Below are 23,615 nucleotides of genomic sequence, written 5' to 3'. Positions count from 1 at the left end.
TGCCAGAGGTACTCAAGCATGTGCCATGGAGAGCCACATGTATGCAGGTTTTCATTACAACCCCAAGTCTACACCAGCTGATTTCACTGAATAGTCATTATCATCAGCAGTCACTCAGGGTCGAGTATGACTGTCCTTCTAGGGCTTTGTGGGGATCCTTGCGGGAGGACGCCTGCGCGTGACAACTTTTTACGTGGAGTGGCTAATGCGCCTGCAGCCACCACTCGGTCCTTGGCAGGGGGTGGCCAGAGTCCAATGGCATGGAGAACCAAGGCGACTGGGAACCACCCTCTGTTGCAGCCTTCATCCACCGTCACTGCCGTTGTGACCTGGAGACATCTTCCACCAGTTCCGCCGTTGAGGTCTTTGTGAGATCGCGCTTCATCTGGAACCTTGACCTATCCACCTTGGGATACCCTACCAGGAGCCAAGCTCTGGGCGACATATCTCTTGGGATCATTAGTACACGCAAGCTTCTCCACCACGACAAGGTGGCAATCCAGGAGAAGGCTGATTAGTACACCTTGTAACAGACAGGAACGGACTAGTTCGTGAAGTCAGCTTGCAAATGATGAAAACCCACATACACATGGCTTTTCATGGCACATGATTGAGTACAACTGCTCCAAACAGTAGAAGCCATTTTGGGAGTCCCTACACCCTGCATCTATCCTGCATTTGTCAAATCAATTCAATTTATTTATAAGGCAAATTTGAAAACACCCAACAAACAAACCAACAAAATAAAAACTACAGCGTGAAAGCCACAGTTTCCCTCTTAAGGATGGGAAAGGTTTTCAGTGGTGCAGCAAATATATATATAAAACACAGGTATCTACGATGTGAATGAAATCCTTTCCTGTGCCTCCTCAGAGCCGCCAGTGCCAAGCACTCCCCCTAAGCTGCTGAAGAAGAGTAGTAAGCAGCTGGTGGTAATGCCGGTGGACTCCTACCGAGGAGATGGCCCCATTATCTCTACCAAGCTCCTCTACAAGCCAATGGAGAATGGAGACTCGTGGTCCTCCATCATAGGTATGTAGGCAACCAAGGACACAGTCTGATTGATTTTATTTTACATTGAAGGGAGATGCCACCGTGAGGACTTTTATCTGGCTTTTGTGCTTCTTCAGAGAAATTTGATGCTCATTTTAACACATGGTTGCAGTGAAAGCAAAAGCTGTCAGCGATCGACCACTGTTTTTGAGCACACAATAAGAGAGCAATTATCTCCCATTTACGAAGTACAAAGTAGTAGTTATTTAAAACTTAAAGGCACATTATGTAAGTTTATCTACTTAAAGTAACATGTCCACAGGATAAATATGCTGATCAAGGTATTGCTTTTACTAAAAAAAAAATATTACCCATCTATTTTTATATTTCCAAAAAATTGACAGCCCTACGAAATCTTTTTTTCTTTATGTTGTGGTCTGAACTCAAACACAACAGCGGGTCCCACGTGGAAATGTGTACTACACCTTAGCAGCCAATCAAATCTTAACTAAGAAATTTGATTGGCTGCCGAGGCATACATTGTATAAAAATCTGTATAATATAAATCTATAACATCTATCGACCAGTAAAACCCCAAACACAGCTTTTATGGTTTCTATTATGAATCTAGGACATGCTAATCATTTGTCCAGAAAAAATCTTTTTCTGGGAGAACTCTCTGTCACTTTTCTCTTTCAAGAATCCAGCACAATGAATACACATTACTTCCTATTACATTTGTGAAGGCTGTGATGCAAATAAGTGGTTGCCCTAAAAATGGCTGTAATTTATTCTGCTCATGGAATTAGGGCACACAGCAAAAAGTAATCATATGGGTAATGGCCATTCATGCTACTCTTAAGACACCTTTTTCTATGATTATCTAGTTTCCTTTGTGTGGTTTCTAATCACTTGAAAATTTTCCAGTCTACAGTGACAGGGAGGCCATTACACTGATGAACCTAAAGCCGTCAACACGCTATCATGTCCGTGTTCAGCTGAGCCGTCCAGGAGAGGGGGGAGAAGGGGCCCCGGGGTCCGAGGCCATCATGGAGACTGACTGCCCTGGTAAGGATCAATGGACTTTTCCCAAATATACTGCATAGGTATATTTCCATGTAGGTTTTACCTGGGGAGGGCCGTGTCGCGCAATTAGCATGCAGCCTGTATGTCAGAGTAGATGGATCAAAATTGCTAATTATATTTTGAACGCAGCGCAGGCTAACACATCTGACCCTCACATCTGACCCCACACAAGCCTGCTGTGAAAAAAAAATGGAGAGACCATGGGACTAAACATTTCTGTGGTTTTAAGCTTGATTGAAATAATGCAAAAATATCATGGGATGAGGCTCAAATATCATCCAAATAGCCTTTTTTTCCTTTGAATTTAGTCATAAGAGCCATTTTATTTCATGCTGATTGTGGTGCAGGGGGAGAGAGAGCATATGCGAGTGTGAGTATGTGAAGGAAGAAAACGGGGAGATTTAAATGGAGTTTGACAGGGCGTAAAGTTAATGTGAAATGAACACAAACAGCCCACACCACATGAGTTTGGTGAGAATGTGGATTGGCAGTCGACATTTTCTGAGAGGGATAATTTTAAAACTCCTCATAAAGTTGCCATAGGTGGCATATTGAATTAGTTGTGGCAGCAAGGAGAAACTTTTTCTATTTCCTAAAATGTTATTTGTTTGAAGGGAACATATGCTTCCTAGACATTTTATTTGTAGTTGTCCCTTTTGTCTTTTTTTGTTTTTTGTTTTTTTGGCTGTTATGGCTCCGAGAAGGACCACAGAGAAAATGCATAGCATGAGCTAGTAGTAATTGTGAAAGTGTACCCAAAACGAAAAATTAGACAAATTTCATTCTGCACCAAAGGAAATTATAATATAATGATAATATCTGTCAAACACTTCTAAATTATCAAAGTGAAAAATGCTGAGGGAACTCTGACCAACTTAGTGAGGAAGAATGAAATAAAGGCTGCAAGTCCCCTCCGCCTGTCCTGACTGAGTGTTCTCTGTCACCGCAGAGCCCACAGTTCGCCCCGAGATTGACGTCAGCTCATTGGAGGGCCGCAATGCCACCGTCCGCTGGCGGTTGCCTGCTAACAGTGGTATGGGCTCTAGTGCAGGTGCAGCCAGTGGCTTTTTAGTGCAGCTCTTTGGGCCTTTACCCTTCATTGAGAAACTACGGGAGGAAACCACCCTGCTCAATGTTCTCTCCACCAAGTTCCACAACCTGGACTACCAGCGGGAATACAACGTGGTGGTACGCCTCATCAACTGTGGCAGCCAAGGGCCAGCCTCCGATCCCTTCCATTTCCGCGTCTTGAGCCAAGGTAACTAGAGCCTCTTCCATCGGTTAGAAATAAGCCTGGCTGGAAACAAAAGTCTGAATTTGGATATACTTGTCAAAAGGTTGCACCCTATGTCGACACATTTGGTGCCGGCACATTACATGTGGTATATTTTCAGGGTTTTTTTTTTTTGTTAGTTTGTCAGTCACGAGGCATAATTGACACACTTTGCACTAAAACAACAACAGCCAGTTGTGGGTTATTCCAAATGACAAGCAAGGATTAACATAGCAAATGCATGTGACTTGAAATATGTGGGAACAGACTCAACGTGGGCTGTAATTTGCTTTCAACAGTCAAACAAGGAGTGTGATTGGTGGTTGTTGACTCTGTCCCTTTCCACCAAGTCGGTGTGAATGAAGTAAGAAGGCTGCAGTTAGTCACTGCGATACAGCTTTAAGATGAACCCTTTCAGTCTCGTTCTTAGTCAGCAGGAGCCAATAGAGCAGAAGTCAGTTCGGTCATCCTTAGTATAATGATACCTGATAGTTACGATGATACCTGTCAGTCTGCAGTGTTTGATATTAAGGGGATTCAAGATTGAAATGTAATAAACAACAAAGTTTTATTTGTATTCTCCTTGGAAAAAATAGAAATGATTTTCAAAGCATATAACAATGCAAAAAACCATAAAACATTAAAAGCATTATTATAGTAAAATGATACAATAAAAACAATCAAGCAGCCAGTTTTTATATAAGATACGTGCATTAAAATGAGTGAAAAGTGGAAAGTAAATTTACAGAGACGTGTTTTCAGTTCAAACTGGAAACATGGAGTTAGCAAGTCATCTTTCCTCAGGTAGGTTATTCTTCAATATAGGTGTCCAAGTAATACATACTTGATCCCCTTCAGACTTTAGTTAAGAGGAGTTAAGAAGGGTTTGTCCATTGACCTCAGACTATAGTGAGAGGAGTGCCAGTGTGCACAAAATCTTTATGAAACTTCAGCTGCGTTAAGCATTTACACTGAAAGAATCATTGCCGATGCACCTGACTGTGATATCCTCCTTTCCCTCAGGTCCATCATCCCCACGCAATGTACAGGCCATGCCTCTGTCGGTGTCGGCAGTTCAGGTGAGGTGGCAACCTCCAGAAGATCCAAATGGAGGCATTGTCAAATACGTCATAGAATACCAGCCGGTGGGCCAAGGAAGCCCTCATCCCTGGGTGGACACAGATGACGGGAACAAGACCACCAAGGATGTCACTGCACTTAACGGCAGCACGCTGTATCAGTTTAAAGTGAGGGCTTTCTCCAAAGTACCAGGAGAGTGGAGCAATGCAGTTCAGGCCATGACACAAGGAGATGGTGAGTAGGACTTTACCATGGTAGGCTCTACAGTAGCAGTCTTTCACCCAAACATCTTTCCTACACTACTCCTACTGCAGGATTGAATGAACCCTTCCTTTTTGGAGTGGCTCAGCATTTAAGCAGTATGGAAAATTGTAATACAGGATTTTTAAATGTGAGTAGTAGCCTTGTTGTCAAAATCAACCCAAAGTGATATCCAGTCTTTAGTCCAGGTCAACTCCAAGACTCCAAATCAAAACCAATGGGGCCCGGCTTTGTGTTGATGCAGTTGCCCACTGGGGACCGGGGTTCGAGCCTCGGTCTCATCAGATTGACTATGGCCAGATTCGATGAAGCAGCAATAATTGGCAACGCTGTCTTCAGGAGGTGGGTGGAGTCGGCTTGTGTTCGTCACATGAATGCGTCTTTGTGTGTGTCGGAAAAAGCAGTGGTTTGGCCTGGATTCGCCTTGTCACGGAAGTGGCGAGGCGTCTCCTTCGAGACTGCTGGCCAGAGAGATGCAGTTGGCGAACGCATGCAGTATGAGGGTGGGTGTTTGAACTAAAACAGGGAGCGATTGGCCACTAAATTGGAAGAAAAAAGGGAAAAATCAGAAATGTAAAAAAACCACAAAAAAAAACAATGGGGCCAAAACTTCTTTAAAGACTGACACCAGAACAGTGCAAGTCCCATTTTTTTTTATTATTATCATTTTGAGATACTTTATTGATCCCCGTAGGGAAATTACGTTCTGCATTTAACCCATCCTAGCTGTGTAGCTAGGAGCAGTGGGTAGCCGCTGTGCAGCACCCTAGGACCAACTCCAGTTCATCTTCCCATGCCTCAGTCAAGGGCACAACCAGGAGTACAAACCCTAACATGCATGTCTTTTTTGATTTAACACCATGACTGCAACTGTAGTAGTCTACAATCATAGTAAAAGTCAAATTTTCTATTAAAGGCTGGTCTTGGAAAAATTTTCACAAGTCCACACTGTCCAAGACACTCATTGTGCTGCGAGGTCTGAGATGAGACTGAGACCTTCAAATTGCAGACTCAGAGAACAGACTCAAGACTGAGTCAATACTCCAGTAGTAATAACAATAATAATAAATCAATCTTATATAGCACTTTTCTAGTACTCAAAGTCGCTTTACAATAAATGGAGTGAAACAAGACGACAGATGAACATAACACAGACATACAGGGGTGGATGGGAAGGGGGGCTACAAGAGGGAGAAGCGGCAGCCACAGACGACGCCAGCAGTACTCTCTGACTTGGACAGATATAAAGGGGAAGAAAAACAAACATCATAAATCACATAAATCACAGATGCAAGTCAAGCGCTCAGTCCCCAGCCTGCCCCAGACCAGGGGTGTATGAGCGGACGGGGGGGGGGGGGGCACGAGAAGACAGTGGATAAAAGGTGTGTCTTGAGACGGGATTGGAAGAATGGGAGGGATTCTGAGTCTTTAATGATTTGGGGAAGTGAGTTCCAGAGCCTGGGAGCTGCTCTGAAGAAGGTTCGGTCACCAAAGCCACGGAGGTTGGACCTGGGGGTAGAGAGTAGGGAGGCTGAGGTGGTTCTGAGGGACCGGGAGGGTTGGTAGGGGGAGAGGAGATCGGTGAGGTATGGGGGAGCCAGTTTGTGAAGGGCTTTATAAGTAAGAACCAGGAGTTTGCAATTGATCCGGTGGGAGATGGGTAGCCAGTGGAGGTCTTTTAGGACTGGGGTGATGTGGTGCCAGGATTTGGTGAAAGTTAAAAGTAGGGCGGATGCGTTCTGGACCAATTGGAGTATCTTGATAGAGCTACCACTGATGCCATAGAGGAGTGAGTTGCAGTAATCGAGGCGGGAGGAGATGAAGGCATGGATCAGTATCTCAGCAGCAGGGCGTGTGAGAGAGGATCTTATTTTTGCAATGTTGCGAAGGTGGTAGAAGGAGGATTTGACCATTTGGCGGATATGTGGCTCAAGGGAGAGAGTGGGATCAAGGATCACACCAAGGTTGCATGCCTGGGGGGGAGGGGAGACAGTAGTGCCATCGATGGTGAGTGCAAGGTTGTTGATTTGGCTGAGAGTGGACTTGGAGCCAATGAAGAGGAGTTCAGTTTTGTCACTGTTGAGTTTGAGAAGGTTTTGCTGCATCCAGACTTTAACTGCAGACAGACAGGAGTCGATGTGAGAGAGGGTTGGATTGTGAGGGGATTTGGTGAGGTATATCTGGGTGTCATCAGCATAACAGTGGAAGTCCAAGTTGAAATGGCGGAGAATCTGACCAAGAGGGAGGATGTAGATGATGAAAAGGAGTGGGCCGAGTACAGAACCTTGGGGAACACCTTGTGTGACTTTTGATGGAACAGAGGAGTGGTTGTGAAGTGAGATGAAGTGTGACCTGTTTGAGTGGTAGGACTGGAGCCAGCTGAGTACGGTGCCTTCAATACCGACATCTTTCAATCTGGTGAGCAGGATGTTGTGGCTCACAGTATTGAAGGCTGAACTCAGGTCGAGGAGAATGAGGATTTTAAGGGCTCCAGTATCAGCAGAGATGAGGAGGTCATTAAGTACTTTAAGGAGTACAGTTTCAGTGCTGTGGAGTGGGCGAAAACCAGACTGGAGGGTTTTGAGTAGGTTGTTGGAGTGTAGGTAGGTTTGGAGTTGTGTGGCGACAATGCGTTCCAGGGTTTTAGAGAATAAGGGGAGATTGGAAATTGGCCGGTAGTGGTTGAGGCAGGATGGATCAAGACCAGGTTTCTTGAGAATAGGGGTGACAGCTGCAGTTTTGTAGGCAGAGGGGACAATTCCATGGGACAGTGAGGAATTGAAAAGGTTGGTGAGGTAGGGGCATAGGGCAGGGAGGCATTTCTTCAGTAGGGGGGTGAGGAGGGGATCAAGGGAGCAGGTTGTGGATTTTGATGACCTGATGAGTTCAGAGCTAGTGGTAGGGGCAACTGGAACAAACCGGGAGAGGCGGCGATCAAGGGGAGGGGTAGGTAGGTCAAGAGGAATGGGGAGAAGAGGGGCTGGAGTAGGTGCTGCTGAGTCAGATGCAGGGGACAGGGATTTGTTGATAGCGGCGATTTTGTCTGCAAAAAACTGGAGAAATGAGTTGCATTGTTCAGCAGTAGAGTTGGAGAGGGCATCGGCACAGGGCTTGAGGAGGTTGTTTACAGTGGAGAAGAGGGTGCGGGGGTTACGGTTGGAATCATTAATGATGGTGGAAAAATAGGCAGACTATGCAGCGGTGAGGGCATCTTTTAGTACAACCCTTTTAAAAGTAATCATGTTTATTCCATAGAAGAACAAGAAGTCACTATGGTTGACTGGACAAAAATTCAAATACATGCTTTGAATATCTCAGTGGAAAATCTCTACTACCTCATGATCATTTTTCATCTACATCCGACAGTCTGTTTATCTTCACTCTCTTAAAATCATCACCTGCTCCCTCTCTCTCTCCCTCTCTCCTCTCTTGCTCTCTCCACCTTTATCTCACTGTCCCACACCCTGCTCCCCTTTCTCCCTCCCCCACCCCTACCCTCCTCTCTCTCTCCCCAACAAGGCCTCCAGAGCTTCACCCCGACCACCCAGGGTGTGGGAGGGAAGCCGGGTGGGGAGAGTTACCAGCTGCTGGTGGCGGTGGTTAGCTCGGTGACTGTCACCTGCGTGACTATCCTGCTAGCCCTACTGGCGCTTTTCTTTATCCGCAAGACCCTACTCAGCCGTCGGCGCACCTTCACCTACCAGTCTGGATCGGTAAGATGCTCTGCTCCACCAGCACTTTACCTGGCATAACGTCTAACACTTGGCGTATGGGAGAATTAGGGTACCTACCAGGTGTTCTGCTTTTACATTGTACTGCGTTTTGACCCAGTGACCGACATTAGACATCTAGCATTTTAATCAAAATAGCAAGAGGAGATTTTTCGCCTTTTAAACATTAGATCACCAGTTGTCATTATTATCCAGTGATAATATCTGGCATCCTCTGCTTAGACAACTTCCCTCACTCTTATTGCAGAATTTGATTAGTCATAATTTAACATGCTCCGCAGTCAAAAAACTCCAACGCAGGGCGTTCGTGTGGCATGGTGGTCTATTCCGTTGCCTACCAACACGGGGATCACCTGTTCAAATCCCTGTGTTACCTCCGGCTTGGTCGGGCATCCCTACAGGCACAATTGGCCGTGTCTGTGGGTGGGAAGCCGGATGTGGGTATAGGTCCTGGTCACTGCACTAGCACCTCCTCTGCTCGGTCAGGGTGCCTGTTCGAGGGGAAGGGGAAACTGGGGGGAATAGTGGAATCCTCCCACGTGCTACATCCCCCTGGTGAAACTCCTCACTGTCAGGTGAAGAGAAGCGGCTGGCGACTCCACATGTATGGGAGGAGACGTGGTAGTCTGCAGCCCTCCCCGGATCGGCAGAGGGGGTGGAGCAGCGACCAGGATGGCTCGGAAGAGTGGGATAATTTGCCGGGTACAATTGGGGAGAAAAAAAGGGGGGGAAATCCCCCCACCCCAAAAAAAACAATGCTGGGACAGATTCAAATATTGCTCTCATTATGTACCATTGGTCATGCATTTATAATAATTATTTTCTAATGTGTTATCATAGTACATTATATAGCTTATTGTCATGCACTGATTTCTGGATAGGAGTGTAACAGCAGGTGGGATATAAGTGTGTCGAATAAAGCCTATTATATCAAAGTTATATACCGTTTAGGGTTTGTAGCCCATAAAGAGTTGAAATCATGAAACTATCCCACATTGCCCTGCAAAATTTTTGCTGTTTTCCCTGCGTTTGCACTGTTTGCATCTGGTCACGTGAGGGAGAATGCTTTTTCAAAACTTTGGACATGACACAGGGTCTACCCACTGCTCACTGACACTGTCATTCATCTTAAGAGGACGCAATGTATCAAGGGACAGTCAGACATGCTGATCACCAAATACTGTCTGTTGATCCCCCCCCAGGGTGAGGAGACCATCCTTCAGTTTAACTCGGGTACACTGACCCTTACACGGAGGCCCAAGCCCACCCCTGAGCCCCTCACCTATCCAATCCTGGACTGGGAGGACATAAAGTTTGAAGATGTCATTGGGGAAGGAAACTTTGGCCAGGTTGTTCTTGCATTAATGTCATCGTTTTCACATTATATTTGCTCTTATCCTATGATTTGCTTCAAGTTGCCGTCATTTATGCAGGAGATTAAACACTTGAGCTGATTACAATTTTAAATCCAGGTCATTAAAGCCATGATCAAGAAGGATGGTAACAAGATGAGTGCTGCCATCAAGATGCTAAAAGGTAAATCTCCCACTCATATTGAGAGGGGTACAAACACACAAAAAACGGGTGGAACGAAACATATGCCCTCACCCACACACGCACCCTCACACACGCACACACACACACACACACACACACACACACACACACACACACACACATACAGTGACGAAGTGGCTATATAGACCACTGCACATTAAGTTCCTCTCCAGTAAACTATTGATGTGAAAATGTTATTTCAAAGAAGCAAGCCGAATCTGCTTTGCCTGCATATTATTTAACTATGCTGTGTGTGCTGCTCTTACTGCAGAGTTTGCCTCAGAGAATGACCATCGAGACTTTGCAGGGGAGCTGGAGGTGCTGTGTAAACTAGGCCAGCATCCCAACATCATCAACCTCATAGGAGCGTGTGAGAACAGGGGTAAGTGGCCCACCACCTAGTGGCTGATATGGGCATGTACGTACCTTCCATAATTCATGGTCCATGGTAGACAGGAGAGTTGAGAAAGTGATGTAGATGGACACTTTTGACTTTTCCAGACAGATATCTGCTACATTACCACATGTAAGGGGCCTTTGGAATCATATGACATATGGGTGACTTTTTATCCGCAGTTTGGTACGAGCAGTTTTACGATTTGTGTTGGGAGTAAGTAAATTAATGAAGACAGCGATTTTGGGGACTACACCAGCAAAGCGCAAGAGAGGCCGACCAAAACGGCAGTATCATGATGACATCAAAGAATGGCTTACTCTGAAAATATCAGAGGCAACAAGATCAGCTCAGGGCAGAGAGAACTGGAGGAGACTTGTTTGGCAAGCATGTCATCCTGATGGTGCTGGCAACCCTCGCCAACGAGGAAGCCTTGAAGAAATTTTCGAGTAAAATGAACTATTTTAGTGAGAAGAGGCTTTATTAAGATGTTGCCAATATGCTGACAGTATGCTAATGGGATCCTATTGTGCAGTACTGCACAGGAAGGCCATAAATTCTTCCCATTGCAGATCCATAATGACCCTTTCATCTGAGCTGTCAACTGCACCTGGACAGCAAGTAGCATGACGTGTCCAACCTAAGATCCTTTGTCTGCCGGGAGCATTTTGCACTATCAGTTTGGCTTGTCAATGTGCCATTTAAGCAAACTGCACCATGTATATGTATATATAGTATAAATGTGTGTGTGTGTGTGTGTGTGTGTGTGTGTGTGTGTGTGTGTGCGTGTGTGTGTGTGTGTGTGTGTGTGTGTGTGTGTGTGTGTGTGTATAAAGATTCCTTAGACCTGACTCTTTGCATCAAGTATCAATTTTCTGGCCACATCCGATGGGGTTTTTTTCTGCCACAGAATAATTGCATTTTCTGCGTTTGATCTAGACCTGATAACATATGAGCACAGAAATTACATTAGTGCAGAGATTATGAAACCAAATCAGCCTTGAGAAATAGACATCACACCAGTTCACCGTGTCTCCTTTAGACTCGCTCATTCAGTAGCACTTGACTTTTCTGCCTGAATTAAACCACGTTTGTGTACTGTGTCATGTTTCAGTGGTAAGTATACAGAATGAATACATACCCGTTCTACTTCACCCGTGTCACCAGAGCATAATCTACCAAAATATCAGAATTTAGGAATAAATACATTGTGAAGTATGTCTTTAAAGAAAAACATAAATAAATGTGCAAACTTATACTGCTGCCATAACAGACCATCCCCTAGCTGAGTTTCAAGTCATACTAACCTATCCTGGTAGAAATAATAGAAAATGTGTTTTGCGGCCATTGCATTAACCCTTCAACTATAGTAGCGCTTGCTAATAAAGAGCTACAGGTCCTGGCCACCTTTCATTGAAGTTAATGGCATTGTGGACAATTTCACCAGTGAACCACACATACTTCACTTTAATGTAATTGCACCTGCCGCGCCTTTAGCTACAAACTCAGCATCTGTTGGTTGTTTATGTGTGTTGGAAGAGGGATCGCTCCTTTCAATGCTCTTGCTAAAGTTTATCCCATATTTTCTCCTGGAAAGGTTTTCCTGTGGAGTATTTCCTCATTCAGATCGTCGTTATAAGGATACTGCCGCGTACCGTTTTTTACCGTATCAGCTGTTTCTCACCGTGGGAAGGTGAAGCCCTGTATGTGAGGGCTTGACTTAACAGGCACAACTTGTCAAAGGATAGCTGGCCCCTCCGTGACTTCTTTAGGTAAAACAGAAAGTAATTCTGGCTGGTAGTGCAAGCTAACGGCTCCAAAGCCACCCACAGTGGTCAAATATAGAAGTGGATAGATCTGCACGGAAAAATTTTATGTGGTTATTTCAATTCATTTTTTTCTCCCCAATTGTACCTGGCCAATTACCCCACTCTTCCGAGGCGTCCCGGTTGCTGTTCCACCCCCTCTGCCGATCCGGGGAGGGCTGCAGACTACCACATGCCTCCTCCGATACATGTGGAATTGCCAGCCGCTTCTTTTCACCTGACAGTGAGGAGATTCACCAGGGGGACGTAGCGCGTGGGAGGATCACGCTATTCCCCCGAGTTCCTCCTCCACCCCGAACAGGCGCCCTGACCGACCAGAGGAGGCACTAGTGCAGCGACTAGGACACATACCCACATCCAGCTTCCCACCCGCAGACACAGCCAATTGTGTCTGTAGGGATGCCCGACCAAGACGGAGGTAACACGGAGATTCGAACCGGCGATCCTCGTGTTATTAGGCAATGGAATAGAGCGCCACACTACCCGGATGCCCCATTTCAGTTCATTTTTATGGTTTAGCAGTTTTACTCATTTGACTCATTCTGCTCTTCTGCTGTTGATAATTTTCACGAACGTGTTACTGGATCCTGATGGGAGCCCACTGAGTTCTCATTAAAATCAAATTTGATAACAGCAAAGATGTGCAAAAAACAAAAACAAAAAACAAAAACAAACCTCTTTCAGTGAGACAGACATCTACATCCAATGTAGATGTCTACATCAGTTGGAGTCAGGGCTGTGTAGAAGGATTACACCTTCGTGCTACTCCTGCAGCAACACTACAGCTAAATAGGTTTACATTTTTAAAAAAATAAGCTGACTTTCTTGTTTAGGACTTAAGACTGAATGCAAAGATAGAGTACACTTCATTTGTGTGTTAGAGAAAGCAAAACACAATACTGAACATTATTATCAGTCCATATTGGCACAAAATAGGGTTAGCTGTACCCTGTTCCCTAGTTCAGCTTACTACAAGGCCATGAAGCGAATGTTTTGCTGTTCCTTGTAGGCTAACCGTCACCTTTCTGTTCTGTGATCTGCTTAACCTTTAAATGCTTTCTTCCCTCAATTTTCTCCCTCTCTTGCAGGCTACCTGTACATTGCTATAGAATTTGCTCCGTACGGTAACCTTTTAGACTTTCTGAGGAAGAGTCGAGTGTTAGAAACTGATCCGGCCTTTGCCAAGGAGCATTGCACCGCTTCTACCCTCACCTCCCAGCAGCTGTTGCAGTTTGCCGTGGATGTGGCTAATGGGATGCACTACCTTAGCGACAAGCAGGTAAGAGGAGAGAGAAAACCACTGTTAGAAGGCATTATATATGTGTTTGGCTGGTTGGTTGTCTTTCCATTAAAGAAAACAATTTCGTTGAAGTTTTCTCACATGACTTTAAAAATCTGGGCGTATATTTTGTTAGAAATTCTGTCTTAGTAGAAATTTCAAAGTAATTACAAAATAGTGTGTCCTCTCTATCTTGTAGAGACACACTGATTCATTTCCTCTTTCACCCTCCTATGCAAAACTACTGTCATTGTCCATCCAAGCCTGCGAAAAAGTGGTTCATGATGTGAGAGAGGCGAAACAGGATGAACAAGAAGCATCAATTTGATCAATTCTGGGGGGCAGGGTGGATGGATGTCCCATCTTAAACCAGAAAATAGTTCATTTGTTATGTGTAACATCGTTTGTGTGCCTCATACAGACATTTTATTATTTATTACCTAGCAACAAAATATTGTTGGAATTAGTAGACCCTAAAAGTAAGTGGGGACATATCCAAAATGTCCCCTACATCTATCCTTGAAGCTCTTCTCACTTTTAAGCATGTTATTCTCTTACAAAAGCAAGTCATAATGAATCTAATGTATGTATTCACCAAAAATATAGCTGTAGCTTTAATAAAACAATATAGCAATTCTCATGTATTTTTTTCTGTCAAGAAAACAATGATTTAGAGAAGAAAAGAGACAAGGAACTTCGTACATAAGAGGATTAATGTGCAAGGCCTTGTATGCCCGCCTCTACAAACTTCTCTCTCGCTCTCTCTCTCTCTCTCTCTCTCTCTCTCTCTCTCTCTCTCTCTCTCTCTCTCTCTCTCTCTCTCTCTCTCTCTCTCTCTCTCTCTCTGCAGTTCATCCACAGGGATTTGGCAGCCAGAAATGTTCTTGTCGGGGACAATCTTGTGGCAAAGATAGCAGACTTTGGTTTGTCCCGTGGAGAGGAAGTTTATGTGAAGAAGACTATGGTGAGTAGTATAATTAGGCATAGCTGCACAGGCTGAACACAATTTCCGATTTATTTTCTGTTTCAGCCACCAGAGGACATCCCTTGGTAATGAACAATGGTCTTAGCGTTCTCGTATTGTGTTATTGTACATATTTCTATCGGGATTATCACTGTGCAGGATGTTGTAGACTTGTATTCTCAATCTTTGCCCAGAAATGTTACAGACTAAAACACAGAGTTCATCCAAATGGGGGCTTGCATGTACTAAAGTAGCAAAGGTCCAGCGTAGTACGTAATAGTGTTGCTGTGCAGAATCGGAGTTTCAGTACTTTACCTAAATGAAGAGTTTGACTTAAGCCAGTTGGCACCTTTACCAGTATATAAACATGCAGGTTTAACATGGGTGCTTATGTTTTGCGTTTCAGGGAAGGCTACCTGTCCGTTGGATGGCCATCGAGTCCCTAAACTACAGCGTGTATACGACCAAGAGTGATGTGTGAGTACCAACGTCGGCTTTCCTCTTCAACTAACGCACCTCCTCACTTACGGAGGGAAAGACTGCAGCAGGGTGAAAGCAGGCAAATCACACCTGCCCGTGTATTGTGTGGGGTCTGAGAGGTCACCTGCGTATTTCAAACTAAAGTCCAAACTTAGAAATGATTTGGTTTTGAAAAAAAAAATCATACTAGAATTACAGAAATAATATTTTGGGGGAATTTAGGATGACCAGAATGGTGAAAGTTAGGTACATTTCACAAAATGGATGCAATTCACCAATAGTAAATAGTTTTAATTATGATGGATTACCGCGCTCTTATCGCTTAGTGTGATAAGAGCGTTGAAGTTTGAAGACGTTATGTTCCACTATGCAATGGTAGCTATAATTCATCCTCCTTCATTTCCATCTAAGATTTACTCCAGCCCTTTCAATGTTTTTGCTCAACGTCCAGACCCTCCTCCCCTCCACCGTCTCTCCATCCCTCTGCCGCTGGTGAACTGATAACTAAACGCTGCAGGGCTGATAAGTGCAACCAGGAAACCTAGGGTGCAAGTTAGGGTACAAGTTAGCAGACAGACCAAGAAGTTGGCTTGTCAACTAAGACCTATTTATACACAGGAGAAACACACTAGAAGAGCTCAGGACAGCTAACGGAAGCAGGCTGAAGCCTCACACTGAACAGAGAGAGAGACAGGGACAGACAGAGAGGGAGAGAGACAGACACAGACAGACAGAGACAGACACAAGACAGACAGAGAGAGAGACAGACAGAGAAAGAGACCGACAGAGAGAGAGAGACAGACAGACAGACAGACAGACAGACAGACAGACAGACAGACAGACAGACAGACAGAGACAGAGAATTTGAATTTGAGACACAGACAGACAGGATTTGAATTTGAGAGAGACAGACACAGACAGACAGAGGGAGAGATAGACAGAGACAGAGAGACAGACACAGACAGACAGACAGTGGAGAGACAGATGACAGAAAGAGAGAGACAGACATGAGAGAGGGAGGAGGGGGGAGAGCAAGAGAGACAGAGAGGGGGAGAGAGAGCGAGAGAGAACACCAAGACGGTTTGAATTTAACAGCAAAATGAGATAAACAATTACAAGAGGCCTTTGTTTTTTTTTTGGTTTTTTTTTTTTTACAAAAAAAAGGAATGATGAGGAAGTGGAGAAAGAGACACCGAGCTCCAGCGTTTTCTAAGCATGTGGTCTCTGATTGCAAAAGCTATCCGGTGGCATTGTATTTTTAAACAACAGTACTTCTACAAATTTGCCTCAATCTGTTGAGAAACTGCCCATACATGCTTGCTTATTATTATTATTATTATTATTATTAAAACATATTTTGAATGAGTCCCAGAGTCATTGAAATTCTCCAAGCCAAACTTTAATGGCAGTGAAAACGTGAGTGATGAACTGAAATAAGGTTGTACGTGTTTCTGTGATTTCCATACCTGGATTATTGAGCGTGCAGAGAGACATGTTGGATCCACAGTTCTGCTCACCTCACTGGAGTTATTTGATTGATAACGGCTGAACGATATTGAAAAAAAATCAAGCCCCCGTGTAATGCCTTGATGCTCAATAATCCAGGTAACAAAATCAGAGAAAGGTGAATCAGTTCATCTGGATATAATGTTTATTGACAGATACGTTTCCTCATCATCTAAGTGACATCATCAGTCTGAGCTGACTGCAGGTATCCATCCCACCCTTATAAACCATACAGCTGCATAACGACCGAAACCAACGACGAGTTTCATATGTAATCTACTTGCAATTAATGAAAGACATTGTAAAGTAACAAGACAGGGTGTCCTTAAGAGGATTTTTTTTTAAGTTCCCCTATTTGTAAAAGCTTAAGCTTTATTCCTTCTCCTTGTTCATTCACGTTTCTGTGCCCTTCATCTTTTCTCTTAGGTGGTCTTTTGGTGTGCTTCTCTGGGAGATTGTAAGCTTGGGTGAGTTGGCACACAGATTGGGTTTGGAGCTAACAACCCTACTACTTTTTACCTCTGCATCCAATTTCCATCAAGCTCAGTAGAACTGATTTATTTCCTCCGTACAGACCTTCTGCTATACTCAACAGCTGATGAACTTGAGCTTTTCAGGACATCTTGTGCTATTCTGTAATGACTTCCGTACAGCCTTATTGATGTTGGGAAGGGAAAAAGATTTCTATAGAAGGAAGTTTCATGCATATATATATATATATATATATAGAGAGAGAGAGAGAGAGAGAGAGAGAGAGAGAGAGAGAGAGAGAGAGAGAGAGAGAGAGAGAGAGAGAGAGAGAGAGAGAGAGAGAGAGAGAGAGATACAGATATATAGATGGATAGACACAGTGATGAACTGGTGCCAGCTGTTACTATTGCTACTTACTTACACACCATCATATTTGGTGTCTACAATAGAGCCCTTGTCGACTTTCAGTTGCCTTTCTTCTGCTTTCATGGCTTAATTTGCTTGAGTTTGCTGTTTTGTGGCAATATTAATCTGCTCTGTATTTTGATTTTCATACTCATCTAAAGTGTACCCCCACTAAATGCACTTGACTTGACATGCTATGCTAGCTATGATAAGATTGCCATCTAGCACTCAGTGATGCCAATTGATGACACTCGAATTTCTGCTTGGAATAAACGTGTCTGGTCAAATCAGTAAATTTAAGTGTAATGTAAATAGATTTGTCTCACCGGCAATTTTTGATAAAGATGTGCATGAGTGACAAGACAGACTGACTGTTTTGACCCATCAACTGCCCATAAACTGCTCCAGTCTATGCAGAGGCAAGACAAGAGGTGGACTTCGTTTGTGCCAGGATGTAACTCATGATGACCATGGTGTGTTAACCACCTCCGTGAGGGTGGAGGAATCTGAATGATAATCAACCGCTGATTGACTAGACTTGCATCTTATCAGCGATCAGTCATCACCATCCTCATCGTCATCGTGCCGCATGGTTTTCCTCATCGTCCTCACCGGTCTTGTCATTACCCTCCCCCTTTCTCCTCCTCCTCTTCTTTATCATTTCTTTATCATTTTCATGGGACTTTATTTCTGCCTCCTCCCTGTTTCATCTGCACATGTCAAGCAAGATGTTGTGCTTGACTTGGTTTATTCTTTTTGATTTAATTTCAGAAAATGTAAAATGACTTTCTCTCTCTGGTCTTTCCCCTCTCTTGTGTGTGTGTGTGTACATTAATAAGGTGGCACTCCATATTGTGGGATGACCTGTGCCGAGCTTTATGAAAAACTACCCCAAGGTTACAGGATGGAGCAACCAAGGAACTGTGATGATGAAGTGTAAGCATGAACAACATCCCTTTATCCTGCTAGTCTGTAAAAATAGTGAGATTCAGTGTTTCACTGTTATTGACATGTACCTAAAAAATTTGCTTTTTTATTTTCTCCCCTCCTTTCTCTCTTTCTTTCTCTCTTTCTTGTGTTTCTCTGTCCAGCTATGAGCTAATGAGGCAGTGCTGGAGAGATCGTCCCTATGAACGACCCCCCTTCTCCCAAATCTCTGTTCAGCTCAACAGGATGCAGGAAGCCAGAAAGGTAAGGCTTTTACAAAGGAAAACAGAAATAAATCATCAGAGAAGATCCTTTTTTTTCTATGTCTGCAGCCCTGCCACTATGGTATACTAATCCTAAGTTGCAGAACATATAAACAAATATACTGGGACCTTGTGGGCGTCCTTGTATCTCAGCTTGCAGAGGTGTATTTTATGCTTTTTTTTTTCTTTTTCCTCTTTTAATATTGCACCACACAGTGTCTGACTTGTGTTCAACTTTGTCTTGTTAATGTTCCTCCATCCCAACTTTTCTGTCACGCCACTGCAAAATGTATAATTAAGCCATCTGGAAAAACGGTAGCGTTGATCAGGGAGGGAAATTTTTGCCACATCTCTATCGGGCAAAAACCACAACTCTGCAAAAGTGTTGATTTTCTTTTCTTTTATTGCATAAGCCACAGTAACTATGAGCCTTTTTACAGCTTGTGAATGCCTTAATGTTCCTACACAAATGAAAAGTGTTTCACAAAGCCTGCGGAAATGAAATATTTGGCTGCAAAATTGCTGAAATAGCAATGATTTCTTTTCCTCTTTTGTAACATTAGCTCCTTTGCAGATATGTGGTTAACACTCGACAGCGACATTATAATACCACGATCATCGTTATTGTTCGATATATCAATCAATGTTTTGTACGTCATGAGTGGATTTGATAATTGAATCAGGTGCTTCCATTCACTTTCCAGGCTTACGTAAACATGGCACTGTTCGAGAACTTCACCTATGCCGGAATAGACGCCACAGCCGAGGAGGCCTGACTACCAGCCCCCCCAGACCCTAGCACGCCATGTAGCCCAAAAAGAAAGTCCCAAGGCTGGTCACCCCGTTACTGCCATGCCCCTGCTGCTCGACGTGGAGACAGGAGGACCAGGCGCTTTAGCAAGACAACTTGGCTATAAAGAGAGGACAGTGAAAGGACACTGTAGAAATCTGAAGAGGAAGAAGGCGGGAGGGGGAGTACAGCTGAGCCGTTGATGGATAGATCGAAAGCTACTAGCCTTCAGGGAGCATTGCCGTCTTTGTAGTAGAGCAATCCGAAGAAGAACGTGTGCAGCGTTGCAGCGCTTGTTTAAGCCCAGGTGAAAAAAAAACTACAGTGCTGTGCTCTTTTGTGTTTCTCTCTTAGAGTAGGGAGGCGTTGAACATGATGGCGCTACATGACTTGCTGGAACATCACAGGGTCTGTGGGGACTTGACGTCCTCTCCATTGCCGAAATGGAGTAAGGACTTGTTTGCTTTTGTTTATTTTTCATTTTTTTTGTGAAGAACGAAGGAAGAACTCACTCTGGAACATTTTATTGGAACACTCAAGTTCTCACACTATTAAAATCAACACGAACTGGAGATGCCCTGCAAAATACAGCCCCAGAAAGTTGAATCGGTTCATCTGGACACAAAGGTTCATGGGAGAAACGGTTTCATCGCTCATCTAAGTTGTGTGAAGGATGCTCCCAGAAGGTAGCGACAGATGTACTCTTAGGCCCTCCCCCGGTTCAGGGATGGTCATTCCCTCTTCACACAGATGGCCTCTTTGACTCCCTGTTCAAACTAGCGTTGTTCCTTATCAAGGATGTGCACGTGCTCATCCTTGAAAGAGTGGCCGCTGGCCTGTAGATGGTGTAGACTGCAGAGTCCCAGCCTGACGTGTGCCTGTGTTGTGCTGTCCTCTTGGCCAGCGTCTGGTCAGTTTCCCCAACGTACAAGTCACGGCAATCCTCCCATTAGCTTGGTGGTGCAGCATCCTGACGACTCTTAGTTTGTGCTCCAGTGGATGATGGGAGTCAGACCTTAAGTACTGATATGGATGTGTTGGTTTACAGTACACATCTGGCACATCTGTCATCATCTTACAATGCTGTGGTTGCAGCTATTCCCCAATCCTCTGTGAATAGCACACGTGGCCATTGTAACTCTAATTAATGGTGACAGCATTTGCATATGAAACCGATCACCATTTTCAGTCATTATGCACCTCCGTTGTTTATAAGGGAGGGGATACCTGCAGTCAGTTTAGACCGAAGCGGTCACTTAGACGAGTGATGAAACGTTTCTCCCACTAAACTTCATGTGCAGTTGAGCTGATTCAACTTCCTGGGATTTCCTTACCTGGATTATTGAGCATGCGTCAAGACATGTAATGTAGCACTTAAAATCAGTCAGATCTGAGTCATTTGTCCTTCCTTAAATTGCCTTATCACTGCCATGTGAATGTAACTACTGTATGTATTTTTGTCTACTCTTAAAGTGCACATAGAAGTACCAAAGCCTCATAAACGAATGTATTCAAAATCACATAGACTGATATAAATGCACCCATAGCACAAGACCCATTGTTTTTTTATACCTATTATGTTACTACTCCGACGTAAGAGAAGTAGTTATTCGGAAAATTCTGCAGTGCCAGTGCAGTACAGGTGCAAAGCGGGGGGGGGGGGGGCGCATTTACGGCGACTACCACTGAAACATAGTCTGCCCTGTATATCTCATGGTTTTGTAGTATGTTATAATATCAACTCTGTGAGAATGTAAAGTATGTTTTCTTAACTGGTTTCTTAAATAAAGCTTTTGCGTGGTGACAGGACTCATCACAAAAAAGCTATTGAACCACAGCTGAGTGTTTAGTCTGTGCTAGCAAAAACCGACATGCACTTTTTTTTTTAAATATTGCTCACTGAGCGTATGGAATATGGAGTGACAGCAAGGGTAGGAGAGAGAAAGCTAATCTCACAAATAGTGCATGCCTTGGTATGGCACATCACACGTTCGCTGATATGCAGAGAGAGAGAGGGATCGTAGGGGCCGATCTGAAGTTACAAAAGTGCAGGGTGGAGTAGGAACGCTAACGTGAGACCAGTTTGTTGAATAGAACAGAGTAGAATATTCTTTGTTAGTCATTTTGTACCTACATACAAATTAGATTTACTCTCTGCATTTTACCTATCCTAGCTGTGTAGCTAGTAGCAGTGGGCAGCCGCCGTGCAGCACCCGCGGACCAACTCCACTTATTTCTCCCTGTTGCCTTGCTCAGGGGCACAGACAGGAGTATTCACCCTAACATGCGCGTCTTTTTGATGGTGGGGGGAAACCGGAGCACCCGGAGGAAACCCACGCAGGCATGGGGGAGAACATGCAAGCTCCACACAGAGAGGACGTGGGACAGCCTGGGGTTCGAACCCACGACCTTCTTGCTGTGAGGCAACAGCGCTAACCACTGGACCGCCGCGCTGCCCACTGCCGAGCCACTGCAACATTAAAATTGAGGCTGGTGACTCAAATTGGAGCCAAAGCGGATGGCTGTTAGTTTTGCGGTGCTAAACACAAACTAGATTCTTAAGGGTTTTATGTGAGCGGGATCGTTTCTCCCCGTCATCCGTGGTCCTGCATCCCTGGGGAAATGTCCTCATCTAAGTCACATGTCTGCTGCGGCGTAGAAGATCCTACTACCTTTAACACCCGTTTTATTTTCCATCCCCTGGAAACCTTTCTGATTAGCACTTCTTGGCCACACATCCCCAAAAGTAAGTAAAAGGAACTGCTGACAGCCTAAAAAAATTTACCTGTATGTATATTAAGATTAATTCGTTCTTGAGTGGCGATCTTCGATGACTATTCCTTATAATTTTTGCAGACGTCAGGGTGGATTTTTTTTTTCAAAGCGCGCAGGCCCAAGCTGTGGATATTAAAATTGTCTGACGTGATGAGGAGTATTGGGTGGGGTGGGGTGGGATGGGGTTACTGGGTTGTTTTCAGGCTGCTTGAGGGTGAGCATATCGGGAATGACAGAGCTAAACCGCAAGCCGAGCTGGGGGTGGGAGGGGGGGCGAGGAGTCCACGAACACTAATCTGTCTCCTGCTGCACCGGCCTGATGTGTCACGCGGCTTCCTCCAGAAAGCCACCACAGGCGCAGGGCTGTCTGTCAAACAGGGCCTCGCTGGGGCAGCTTCCTGACCAAACACGCGCACACACACATGCGCACGCAGGCGGTGCGTCTCGTCCTCTCGTGAGCGCACAGCCGTCGGTTTCAAAACACAGAAAGCACGCGTGCACATAAAAACAGTGTCTCTTTTGTCAGAGACGCAGACACACGCATCAGCATGCACACGTCCCCCCCACCTGCTCACTGTCCCTAGTGGCGATCCGCTCACTCACTCAGTGAGAGCGTTTGGCGAGTCGCTATTCTGCAAGTTTTTTGGTGAATTTCAACGAGTTTGCAGTTGAAAGTGCATTTGCTGTGAAGGAGATAGTGTGCTGTTGTTAACCTGCAAAGCAGCGCTGACAACTCTGGCTAAAGTTCTGCTATTCCAGAAAGATCTCCCTCCGTGCTGATGTAATGACCTCTGTCGTGATCCCAAATCCACTCTCCTGCAGCGCCCAACTTAGTATGTGACAATGTTTGTTTGTTTGTTTGTTTTCTCTCTCTCTCTCTCTCTCTCTCTCTCTCTCTCTCTCTCTCTCTCTCTCTCTCTCTCTCTCTCTCTCTCTCTCTCTCTCTCTCTCTCTCTCTCTCTCTCTCTCTCTCTCCCGGGGCAGGAAGAGAGACGGTCATGTTTTCGTGTTGAAATTGGACTCTCGTCCGAGTAGGGCTTCGCAATCAGAATAAGGGGGGAAGGAAGGTATCGTGAGCGGAGCGCCTCTCTTCTCGGTCAAGTGAACAGAGGCCTGGATTTCAACCCCGCATGCAATCCTCAACCGTCGAGTTCAACCAAACCGACACGCTTATATCAGAGTGTGGGCGGCGTGTGCTGGCAGATAAGACGGCTGCCCTGGATTCAGTACAGAACATTCTCCACACGTCCCATTTTGTACTATGAGACGTATCTGTGGTCATTTGTTCCCTGACTTGACGGTCATATAAACACCACGGTTGCCCGTAATATCACCACTTCAGTAATTATGGTGCGTCGGAGCTGGACTCCTTACAGTCATACGCGCAATCTCTTTTTGCACACATTTTCTTACCCATCCAACCCCATTTCCCTTCTTTTTTTTTAGTGGTTGCCACAAAGCACACTTCCTGTATAAACACATCTTGTCAGAACAGGCCAACCTCGTCAGTTCCCACCTCCTTCCCTGTCCGCTCATAATGACAAAACACGTGAC

The 23,615-nt window shown here is 44.7% G+C and overlaps 1 protein-coding gene across 1 annotated transcript in view; it reads left to right on the top strand.

The window, feature by feature from the left end:
* The window catches only part of tie1 (tyrosine kinase with immunoglobulin-like and EGF-like domains 1), a 55,392-nt gene extending 34,270 nt beyond the window's left edge, over positions 1-21,122 (top strand). The window contains exons 10-24 of the mRNA XM_056276194.1: positions 874-1,032; positions 1,921-2,061; positions 3,029-3,337; positions 4,376-4,666; positions 8,213-8,406; positions 9,627-9,773; positions 9,897-9,960; positions 10,253-10,363; positions 13,290-13,480; positions 14,331-14,444; positions 14,851-14,921; positions 16,857-16,897; positions 18,146-18,242; positions 18,398-18,497; positions 19,201-21,122. Of these exons, the coding sequence (XP_056132169.1) occupies positions 874-1,032; positions 1,921-2,061; positions 3,029-3,337; positions 4,376-4,666; positions 8,213-8,406; positions 9,627-9,773; positions 9,897-9,960; positions 10,253-10,363; positions 13,290-13,480; positions 14,331-14,444; positions 14,851-14,921; positions 16,857-16,897; positions 18,146-18,242; positions 18,398-18,497; positions 19,201-19,272 (2,102 nt within the window). The 3' untranslated portion in view covers positions 19,273-21,122. The remainder of the gene's footprint in view (positions 1-873; positions 1,033-1,920; positions 2,062-3,028; positions 3,338-4,375; positions 4,667-8,212; positions 8,407-9,626; positions 9,774-9,896; positions 9,961-10,252; positions 10,364-13,289; positions 13,481-14,330; positions 14,445-14,850; positions 14,922-16,856; positions 16,898-18,145; positions 18,243-18,397; positions 18,498-19,200) is intronic.
* The last annotated feature ends 2,493 nt before the right edge of the window (positions 21,123-23,615 follow it).

Source organism: Lampris incognitus, chromosome 3, assembly GCF_029633865.1.
Source record: "Lampris incognitus isolate fLamInc1 chromosome 3, fLamInc1.hap2, whole genome shotgun sequence".
NCBI classification, from domain to species: Eukaryota; Metazoa; Chordata; class Actinopteri; order Lampriformes; family Lampridae; genus Lampris; species Lampris incognitus.
The sequence above is the reverse complement of the archived record's forward strand: the minus strand, read 5'-3'. Positions and strand labels throughout refer to the sequence as shown.